The 11,793-nt window shown below is 43.5% G+C and overlaps 2 protein-coding genes across 2 annotated transcripts; both read left to right on the plus strand.

The window, feature by feature from the left end:
* The first annotated feature begins 2,250 nt into the window (after window positions 1-2,250).
* On the plus strand, window positions 2,251-5,401 carry LOC115110119 (choline O-acetyltransferase-like). The gene is made up of 4 exons (XM_029635497.2): window positions 2,251-2,467; window positions 3,830-4,299; window positions 4,443-4,841; window positions 5,147-5,401. Exons 2-4 carry the CDS (start codon window positions 3,853-3,855, stop codon window positions 5,399-5,401), a joined length of 1,101 nt encoding a protein of 366 aa, XP_029491357.2. The 5' UTR covers window positions 2,251-2,467; window positions 3,830-3,852.
* Window positions 5,399-9,460, plus strand: LOC135564643 (uncharacterized). Its single transcript, XM_065010026.1, has one exon. The coding sequence runs from the start codon at window positions 5,574-5,576 to the stop codon at window positions 9,081-9,083; it is 3,510 nt and encodes a 1,169-aa protein (XP_064866098.1). The 5' UTR covers window positions 5,399-5,573; the 3' UTR covers window positions 9,084-9,460.
* Window positions 9,461-11,793: the final 2,333 nt, after the last annotated feature.

Genomic DNA, 11,793 nt, shown 5'->3' on the forward strand with positions numbered 1-11,793 from the left:
TCATCACTGATTACCAGGACAAGACAAGGATAAATGAAACACATATAATAAAACAAGCTCATATTAATATGTACTATATTGGTAAAGTTTGTGAGCAGCTAAGATTCGACACAATCCCTTGCGTGATCTTGGGTTAATAGAAAGTGAAGCTCATTTTGTGTTTTATTGCCCTCTGTATGATGACCTGAGACATGTTCTGTTTGGTAAAATTGTTGGTGCTCACTCATGAAGTGTTTGATTACAGGATGAACACAGGTTGAAGTTCTTTTTCACAATGTGAGTTTTTGTTTTTCATTGCACAAATAATTTTCCTGGGTTGGAGAAGTGTATTGTTTGTGTAGAGAGACAAGGTGAAAATTGTAATAGCTAAGTGTTAAATGCATTTAATTTGTTTAATGTAACATTTTTGTTTTGTGCACACCTACTTGACATCGTGTCTTATAAGCCCATACGGGCTGGGCACCATGTTGCTGGTGGTTTCAAGTTTAATTTGTCACATGCACAAGTAAACTGAAATGCTTAACTTGCAAGCCCTACCCAACAGTTCAATATAAAATAATATAACTAATAACAAAATATAAAACGTAGTTTTGATTGTTATCATAAATATCTACATTGTTAGGTAATTGAAGAAACAGTTACTTAGGAATTACACTTAACTAAAGCAAAATGGTTTCTGAAATTGGGGAACCAAATGCCATTAAGTGGTGAAATCTCACAACTAGCTTCCTAAGTAGCTTGCATACAATCACAAAATGTTTGTCTCCATTAGGAATGTCTGAGTATTTTGTCTGCTAAATTACCTTTAGTGAAAATAAGAAGTCCCATTAATCTGCGTTGTCATTAATCCTATGCAAAGGCTTACAATTAATTAAATTATTTCAAAAAATAATAATCTTAAACAAACAGAAACATAGCCAATGCCCCACGTTTCGGCTAGATACCTTTTCATAAACACAACTCCAAATAGAAAGACTGACAAAAGGAGTAATGTTGAATACTATATGTCTAAAGGAAAAAAAAATGTTAAAGTGCCAACGAATCGTATCTGATTCATAAGAAAAATGTACAGCACAATTCTGTCTATCTAAGGCTGGTGAGGCCTACTTTGGTTAGGGAGTCTCGGGCAGCTGAGGTTAGAGGTCAGGGGGCTTCGGGCATCTCAGGTCAGAGGGGTTTCGGGTAGTTGTGGTCAGTGAGTTTCAGGAGCAGCACCAGTTTTGATGAAAGTGAAACTTCATATGTTAAGAACAGTTCCCACTAAGGGGGAAAGAAAAATAAGTAATGGGTTTTACTATGTACACAATAAGAAAAAAACATGCATCAGAGTATAAATATAGGTGTGAAACCTCAGGAGTCTCATCACACATCTTTGACACCTTGACTGGAGGTAAAGTATGGACATTTTTTGGCAATTTTGCTAATTTACTGAAATAGGAATGTTTAATTAACCAGGCAAGTCATTTAAGAACAAATTCTTAATTACAATGACTGCCTACCCCGGCCAATCCCTAACGACGCTGGGCCAATTGTGCGCCACCCTCTGGGACTCCCAATCACGGCCGGTTGTGATAAAGCCTGGAATCGAAACGGGGTCTGTAATGACGCCTCTAGCACTGAGATGCAGTACCTTTAACCGCTGCGCCACTCGGGAGCCCTAGGGATAAGATAATACAAATATTCCCTGAGCTATTCCAATATTTCACAATTGGATACGATTGGTCATAATCAAGAATACCAAGGAAATACTTGTATAGTTACGTCACATGATTGAATGTATGGTGGTCTGTATTAGTAAATAAACCACAGAAATCTCACATTACATTTAGCCCTATGGCCATAATGATGTTGTTTGTGAGTCAGATAATGTTAGTCTACCTAACAGAACTTCACAGGTAACCGAGTTACTGGCAGCAGTGATATCTGTAAAAGTGTTTTTGAATATGGTCTAAATTGTGTTAAATCGTTAAGACTATTGTAAATTGGGACGGCATAAGACATTGCGAGAGACAGCCATTACTAATTCAGCCTCATGCCTCTTATTCTACTGTTGCTACAAATCTAATTATAGAGACCAGGAGGCATGTACCAGGAGACATTTTCAAAACCAGTTAAAGTGCATTTAATGTTCAGTCACAAGGGTTAAATGGTCATGTGGAAAACGGTCTGCCAATGACTGTTTGGGTGAAATAGAGCATCAAACTAATGGTGCACCTGAAAAACCTTTAAAAAGAGTACCAACATTTCTTGAACATTGACCATTCCATTAGGGAGAGTATTTGCAGTGAGAGTCTGCCTCAGATTCACCCAGCATCTATTGAGACAGGAAATGTAATTGCTTAATTGGAATCACTAGGTACATATTATTGCCAACCCTTGTTTGTGTAGTACAACAAAACTTGCTGTTCAGTGACTATCGCTGCATCTTACGGAGCGTGCATATCTTGGGAGTGTTTTCGGTATTGAGGTAAACTAGTTTCTACTTTTATAAATGACATTTTATGAGCTTATACGCGTACCAACAATGGCTGTAGGAATAACACAACTTTATCTACTTATGTGTAGCCTAATTACAGAGTGTAATGTCCAGAGCAACGTATCTGTGAGTGCTTGTGTTGTTGATCATAGTGGTATTTTATGTACCTAAAATTTTCAATTTGTTTTCACCCACGAAGCTGAGCCAGATGTGTATATTGGTCTTTCTTGAAAATCATTGCAATTGATCTTAGCAACTTTGATGACAAGAAGTTGCCTCAGGCAGGGGGAAAATGTTTTTAATATAATAGCTGTGTTGTTATTTTACATGTATTTTAGGCATGCAAAATAGTTGGTTAATAGCATTGGTTGTCCGTGATGTTGTCAAAATCACATTTGAGGAATTTACACATTGTAACCCTTACACATCCTATATTTTGGTTGTGATGCCCTGAGATTGTGAACAGATCTCTTGAAGAGAGCTGCTATCACATTCAAAAGTTAATGGCAAAAATGGAATTTCCATAATACAAGAGAGAAAATTCAAAATAACTACTTTTTCTAAAGTGATTTTGACATCTTATAAGCTGGTTTAGTTTGCTAATAACTGGTTTTAATGAAGCTCCATTTTGACAAAAGTGACAACTGTGTTAGTTTATTTTTATGGTAAATATTACAATGTGGTACTTAAATTCTACAGTTGAATGTATTTCTGAACTTATATATTACCTATGTGGTTTATAGAGGTGGTATTACATACAATTGATAGGTTTTAACTTAATTTAGTTAGAATAATTATTAACTACCTGGTAATCACAAGGTCATAGGCGTAGCTGAACTTGAATCTGGTCTTAGAAGAATGAAAAACAGGCAAGAGAGACGGACTAGGCTTATCAGCACAAATCGAATTACCCCAACAGGGTCATGCAGAATGAGACATATTCCCATGACAACTGGCAATACAAACACCATGCTAATTCTTATCATTAAGGGATGAGGGTAATGTAGAGCAGCCACTCTCACACACTGTGTGATAAAGGAGAAGTCACAATGTATCTCAAATAGAATACATTGACCTTACAGGAGGTATTGTATTACAGATGATCTGGCATACTAACTAAGGGTACTGTCCATTCACATCAGCCAAATGAATCCATAAAGAGTCCTCTGTGTGTCTCATGAGCTCTTCTCCTAGATAATATGATTAGCCTAATTGAATGACTGCCTTTGTAATCATACAGGTTACAGTATGTATTACAGTAACTATGGTTGAAAGAGAATATCAGGGCAAATGACCTGAGTGTCTTTACCTTAACTCAATTGATTGTGCGTCCTCGCTCTCTCATTGCATTAGGTTCCCCCTATCGACAGGACAGGATGGCACTTCTCGATTACCCTATTCCAGAGCTAGATGTCACCTTACAAGAGGCAGGCCGTGTGCTCCAGCTCACCCTGAGCCCCGAGCTCTACCCTCAATTCAAAAATACCCTTAGCCAACAGAGGGAGGTCCTGCAGGAGGCCCAAAAGTGCTTGGCGGCTGCCGCCTCTGGCCGAGAGAACTGGGTGACAGAGCAATTCAAGAGCCGGCTGCTTTCATGTACCGACCCCCTGCCCACCTCGACAGCCATCCCCGCTGTCTTGCCCCCCTCCAGAGCCAGGAAGGAGTGTGCCCAACTGGAGAGGGCTGCTGCTCTGCTCTGGGCTGTGGCCAAGATGTATAGTGAGCCTTCGCTGGTAGAGGGTGAGGGGCAAACTGAGCGCACACAGCAATCAGAGGTGTTTGCTGCCAGCCGCATTCCTGGGAAGACCCAAGATGAGATTAAAGTAAGCTTTGGGAGTACTCCGTGTTTTTTTGTGTTTTCATACACCATCTCTGATGGTACTGATAACAATTCATCATACTCCCTTATCTTATTGTCATATAATGTGATTATCTCCTACTTCTTAACATGCTATTTGTATTACAGGTATACCAAGACTGCCTCCATGCCATCGTAATCTGTGCTAGAGGGGTATTTTCAGTCAACATACTGCAGCATCCCAGTCCAGGCGGGCCTATGTCCCCTCTACCGTTCCCTGACATCTACAGCCAAGTGGTTCATGTGATGAGCCAACATAGAGCTGCCAAGAACAACAAGCCCTCTGCCATCTGCGGCCTCTCAGCCCTGCAGCGGCAAGCCTGGAGTGCTGTGAGGGAGGAGATCCTGAGAGCAGGTGGGGCAGCGGCCGCCTCACTGGGGTTGATGGAGAGTGCTGTGGTGGCTCTCTCCCTGGAAGACTGCAATGCACCAGCTGATCTGGCAGACACCCTTAATGCTGTCAGACTGGGAGGAGGAGATGGGCCCTGTCTGAGATACTATGACAAGGTACAGTATGGGATGTTTGTGGTAATGTAATTGTGGATGACAACTACTATAATACTGTACAGTGATGCCGTAGTGAATCAACTGGATTCATCAGGTTACCGGATGAGGATATGGACTTGATTTTTGGTGCTGACAAAAATATACTCTAGACAATGGAGTGAAATCAATTTTTCAATATTGAATCAAATTGTAAGTGGATCTTTACTGCACATCAGACATACGTAATTGCACCAAACAAAATTCAGTTTATTAACTCACTGACACAAGACTTGAAAACATAGGTTCCTCTTCCTCTTTTTCTACAGGTGGTGAACCTGGTGGTATTCAAAGACAGCACAGCAGGGATGGTGTTTGAGCACAGTGCACTGGATGGAATGGTGGCTGGGTTAGTGGCTGAGACTGTGTGGTATCTCTCTGAGTCGCTTACTGTAGACCTAGTCCAGGCCAACACAGGAAGCAATGGGTCAGCCTGTCTTAACAAGGCTGATTCCTCCTCCCCAAGCCCCCTAGCATTCCCACTACAGGGTATAACTAAAACAGACCCCAAAGTCCTCCCCTAAAGCAATTCATCCCATCATCACATTTGAGGTTCTCTCTTACCCAGATGTCTTTGCTACCCTCCGGGGTCACAGGGGCCTGTACGATGCCTGGATCAACTTTTCCTTGCAGCTCTCCCTGAGGCAGACTCTTGGGGAATCTGCTGCCAGCCACATTCTTGTAACCCCTACCCATATGCGTCACTACAAGCATGGCCGTTGCGATCCGACATACTCCCTCACCATGCAATCCTACCAGCTCATCGGTGCTTTGGAATCCTGCATCGGACCAGACAACAACCCTCGATACACGAACGAACTGCTCCGTCTGTTCCATGTGGCTTTCCTGGAGCACAAAAACCTGATTAAAGCCACTAAAAGTGGACATGGTGTGGGCCCTCACCTAGCAGCCCTACGCTGGTCCATGTCTCCAGACAACCCTCTCAAGAAGTTTCTTGACCCCTTTGGGTGCCCCTCTGTTTACCTTACTGGCAAGGATTTGATGGAGGGAGTGGAGCTTGCTGTAGGGAATGTGTATGCTAAAGACCAACTTGCTGTAACCTACCTGGGGAGGAGAGACCGGGTCCGTATAGTGCTCAATGGTAAAGGCACCTTTTCCACCGTGTTGGAGAAGCTTCAAGATAGCCTGAAAGTAAATCTGAAGCTGGTGATGCTTCTCGCTGTCAGATATTCCATCGCCGGACAAATGGGAGCCATGGAGTGTCTGCTGCAAGAAGAACAAGCAGGAAGAAGGAATGGATCCTCCCAAGGGGAAATTCACAAATGTTTCAGTCCAGCAGGCCAAAAACAAGGCACGACAATGTCTAAGTCAACACTTCCCTCTAACTCTGCCTCCAGCATGAGTCCAGACTTCACTCTGGTGATCCATGGTGGAGCTGGGGAGGAGATGATGCTGAATACAAAGGTGGTAGGCGTCATTGAATTTGCACTCCAGACAGCTCTGACCCTCGGATCACAAGTGCTACAACAGGGAGGCAGTAGTCTTGACGCAGTGCAGCGGAGTGTGCAAGCTCTTGAAGACTGCTTTCTGTTCAATGCCGGGAAGGGATCTGTTTTCAACAAAGATGGGAAAAATGAGATGGAGGCGACCATAGTAGATGGAAATGGGATGAACTCTGGATCGGTGGCTTGTGTGCAGAGTGTGAAGAACCCTGTGAAAGCAGCAAGACAGGTCATGGAGAAGAGCGTACACTCACTCTTAGTAGGGGAAGGTGCAGAAGAGTTTTTGCAAGGCTTAGAAGAGAGTGAGAAGCCTATGAGGGCGGAGTACTTCCAAACTGATGTCCGTCGCAGAGAGCTGACAGCAAAACTCAGTACTGGCAACGCCTCCAAGAACAACCATCCACAGAAAGTGGGAGCTGTTGCTTTGGATCGATGGTGTAGGTTAGCTGCTGCAACGTCCACAGGTGGGTTGGTGGGAAAATGGAAGGGTCAAGTTGGAGACACAGCAGTAGTGGGAGCAGGTATATTTGCTGATGACAAGCTTGCAGTAACCTGCTCTGGTGATGGAGATGTGTTTCTAAGACACACAGTTGCACAAAAAGTGGCCAGTCTCTACCATCATAAAGGCTACAGCCTTAGGGCGGCATGTCAAGAAGTCATGTCTGAGAACTTGAAGGGCAGCTGTGCTGGAATCATTGCTGTAGACGCAAAAGGGGATGCTGTTGCTGAAACCAATGTTGGGGTGTTGTTTGTAGCTTCCATGGTTGGTGGCATTGCACGTGTCGAAGTCCTGAGACCCATGAAGAGTTATTTCAATGTAATCTGGGAGACTGATGAACTAGTTGCTCACCTACACTCCAACCCTTGGACACCAGGTGCCACCATCCTTACCCAAAAGACTCTGAGTGGGCCAAGCAGCATCTTTCAGCTGGTTGAACCAGATTTCTTAGCACTGTTGCAAGGCGCACGGGCTGTTTCAAACCTGCTATGCGAACGACTGGGGGTACAGCGTTGCGCCCTAGTATTTAACCCACATCCCGAGCAGCCGGCCCATATCCGAGTGCTTCCACTTCATGGTTTGGAATCCAACTGGCGCTCCCTACCTACTGGGGAGGAGGACTTTCAGCCCTATGACCCAGGTTACTGCACCTCAAAGAGTGGCCCGCGCTGGGAAGATGCAGATCTGGACCAGGTTCAGGCCAAGATTCGGAACAAGCTGCCAACGCCTAACGCACCATCGTGCTATGACTTCTTAGGAGATCCTTCCCACAATGGACTGTTCTGCCGTATTGTGCGTGGGGAGGAGCAACAGTGGCGGGTGTGGGAAGACAGTGATCATGTGGCTTTCCTCACTCCCTACCCTAATACACCTGGACTCACAGTTCTAGTGCCACGTAAACCACTGTCCAGCAACATTTTCCGTCTGGAAGAGACTGATTACACATCACTGATCCTGGCCACTCGTAAGGTAGCTGGACTGCTGGAGGAAGGAATGCATGCTCGAGGTGTTGCACTCATCTTTGAGGGCTTTGAGATTGATTATGCCCATGTCAAGCTGATCCCTCTGGTTCCTCCACGTTGTGACAAGCCTGCTGAGGTGTTCCCAGAGTACTTCCAAAGCTACCCCGGCTACGTCTCATCTGTCGATGGCCCTCCCTCCAGCCCTGAAACTCTAAAGGAAATCCACACCAAAATCACACTTTGCAGGCCTCCTCGTTCCTGGGAGGATCCACAGAGCCACTCCATGTTAGCCATCAAGAGCCAGTGGTACCGCAATCTCTTTCAAATTCAAAATACCCTCTTCCACAACACAGTGGAGTACTTCAACAACACCTGTCAGTACGCGTACGCCCTGACTCCTCTCACCACTGACACAATCTCCTCTCCGATGGGCCTGGGATCAGACTCCGAGCCCGTTTACGTCAACTTGCTGGGGCAGGATGTGTACTTGGCTGACTCCATGCAATTTGTGCTGGAGTATTTCTTGCGATTCCAAGAGAACTTGCCAGGGACATACTACGTATCGCCAAGTTTCCGGGGAGAAGATCCAGATGCCACTCATCTTAACCAGTTCTACCATGTTGAGTGTGAGCTCCTGGGCGACATGGATACTGCCATGCACATAGCTGAGGGATATGTGGCTCATCTCACCAATGCAATGCTGAAGAAACACTCCAACATCATACTGAACTCCGCTGGGACCCTTTCACATGTCAAGGACTTACTGGAGAAGTTGGAGGGAGGAACCCCTCTCCCAAGAGTCACTCTGGACAAGGCCATCCCTATGATGCCCTCGCCAGACTGCTTGGAGTGGGTACAGGACGGCCAGCCCCAGTTTGGCAGGAAGGTAACCCGCAAAGGAGAACAGGTTTTGATTGAGAAGTATGGAGGCGCTGTTTGGCTGACAGAGATGGACCACCTGGGAGGTCCTTTCTACCAAGCATATGTGGAGGGCTCGGGCAGACGCAAGGCAAAAGCATCGGACCTCCTCTTGGGATTGGGGGAGACTCTGGGTCTTGGGGAGCGTCACTCCAGCCCCGAGATGGTGCAAGAAGCCCTGAGACATCATGCAGTCCCAGAGGAATCCTACAAGTGGTACATCAACATGCGGCAGGTCATTCCTCTACTCACCAGTGGGTGGGGCATGGGCACCGAACGCTATTTGTGTTGGCTGCTTCAGCATAATGACATCAGAGACATACATATTATACCTCGCATGAAGGCCAGGAAATACATGCCTTGAAATATCCTTAACCCATTAGTTACCCAAAGACGGATGAAAAAGTTGCCTAACTGTCAGCTCTTTCATTGAACGTCCTAAGGGATTCAAGGTGTATTTTTTATTTAGACTATTTTCTACATTGCAGAATAATAGTGAAGACATTACAACTATGAAATAACACATATAGAATCATGTAGTAACCAAAAAATGTTTAAAAAAATCTAAATATATTTTATATTTGAGATTCTTCAAAGTAGCCACCCTTTGCCTTGATGACAGCTTTGCACACTTTTGGCATTCTCTCAACAAGCTTCATGAGGTAGTCACCTGGAATGCATTTCAATTAACAGGTGTGCCTTGTTAAAAGTACATTTGTGGAATTTATTTTCTTCTTAATAATTGTGTTGTGACAAGATAATTGTAGACAAGCCAATTGTACCCCCCCCCCCCAAAAGCAAGATTTTGTTACATGTAGAACCATCAGTCTGTCTGTAATTCTTGAAAGTATCTGTCTGTAAATCCTTCTATGTAAAACTTTTAATCATTCTCTATCCTTGATACAAAATATTTGGTTACATGAGGAATAACTTGGTACAATTCACACAATAGTTCTTAACATTTCACACAAAATAATTACTGTTCACAGGCATCTTAACTGTCTAAACAAGTGAGAGAACATATTTGCTAACATAACACATTGGTCAAGGTGAACACTTCTCTGGCCTATTTAAGAAAATGGATGTTTTGCATATGATTATAAAAACACTTGAGAATACCATACTTGTGTGAATCTTCAAATACTATTGTGGTTTGTTTCATATGTATGATTATTTTAATTGTTTCCTTTATTACCAAGGCATTAATAAACGCTGTCTTCATCAGCCATCAAACCATATAAATCTCTTGTACTTTGTGGTATTATTACCATTCAAATTAAATTGTTGCTGTGTCATATTGTTGCCTTATTCTTACTTCTAGAATGCTTTGAGTAGGGCCTAAATAGAAAAACAGTAGCAGGAATGGTTTGTAAGAAGCGGAACTCCCAAAACAATAATCTCCTAAATCTCTTCCATCACCAAGAGTCTCTCTGATGGAAAATATTTTTGCCTGAAAATGCACAAGATCACAAATCGAAGCAACAACTTCACAACAACACAACACTTCGTGACACCCGAGAAACACAGAGAGAGTAGTCTTGCACTTTTGAAAGACTGCGCAGATTTGTGGACTTTATGAACCTAAACACTGAGATAACATTTAAGTTCATTGATAATCAAAGGGTCAGTCGAGGTAAACTCCTCAGAAATCAGCAAATCACTAAATTCCTCAAGTTGCCAAATAAGCAGAAGTTTATCAAATAGCCTAGAATTGAACAAATAGAGGCAGGCCAGGGATCAGGTTTGTCATTTCTTTCAATTGCCCAGACGATGAGCTACGCACAAGTCAAGCATTGAGCATGTAATCAGACCCCCGTGACAAAGCACACATTCCCACAGCTGAGGCCATCTCCCACAGGGCAGGCAGCACAACATCGCCTCTCTGCAGAGTTTGACCCAGGCAGGATTCAGATGGGCACACGGAAACACACAGAGAGAACTGGGTACGGTGTTATCCATCTCTCACAAGGTCACATCGGATGCTGGCATGATCCTTCTCCATGGCACATATCCATTGCACATTCCAGGTCTAACTACATATTGTACAGTTGAACCATAGTTGTAATGTGGTATAAATAAGAGCAAACTGATTTATACAAACACCCTTTTGGAGTTTGATGACTTGTTTCTGTACACCCCACTGATAGATGTACACTACTTCTATGACCAAAGTTCCAAAGACTGGACCTAAATGTGTGTATAAACGCTCAAACAAGAGATTTTGCAACGATTTCTATGCCGAAGATGTGAATAATATTTGTTGGTCTGATGTGTGTAATGAGGAACACATTCATGAAACGGCTTCTTCCAGTTACTGATAGGCATGCGCCCATCAAGAAATGGACTGTTAGAGCTGCCAAATCCCCATGGATAGATGACAAATTGAAAAACTGTATGGGTGAGAGGGATGAGGCAAAGGGAATAGCAAATAAGTCTGACAAGGCAGCAGACTGGCAAACATACAGTCAATTGAGAAATACCATAACTAAACAAAAAAGAATAAGAAACTATACTTTGGAAGAAGGATAAATGATTTGAAGAATGATAGTAAAAAGCTCTGGAGTACTTCAAATTAAATTCTAGGCATAAAAGCAAACTTGGCTCCATTCTTCATTGAGGCAGATGGCTTGTTCATAACAAAACCCTTTGATATTGCCAACCACTTAAATAACTTGTTATTGTTCACAAGATTAGCAACCTTTTGTATGACATCCAAAAAACAAATGCTTAAAGGAAGGGTACAAAAAAAATATCTGCAGCATTGAAGGTCCCCAAGAACACAGTAGCCTCCATCATTCTTAAATTGAAGAAGTTTGGAACTACCAAGACTCTTCCTAGAGCTGGCCGCACGGCCAAACTGAGCAATCGAGGGAGAAGGGCCTTTGTCAGAGAGATGACCAAGAACCCAATGGTTACTCTGATAGAACAGAGTTCCTCTGTGAAGATGGGAGAACCTGGCACCATCTCTACGGTGAAGCATGGTGGTGACAGCATCATGCTGTGGGGATGTTTTTCAGCGGCAGGGAATGGGAGACTAGTCAGGATCGAGGGAAAGATGAATGGAGTAAAATACA

The sequence above is a fragment of the Oncorhynchus nerka genome, linkage group LG26, assembly GCF_034236695.1.
Source record: "Oncorhynchus nerka isolate Pitt River linkage group LG26, Oner_Uvic_2.0, whole genome shotgun sequence".
In the NCBI taxonomy this organism is placed as follows: Eukaryota; Metazoa; Chordata; class Actinopteri; order Salmoniformes; family Salmonidae; genus Oncorhynchus; species Oncorhynchus nerka.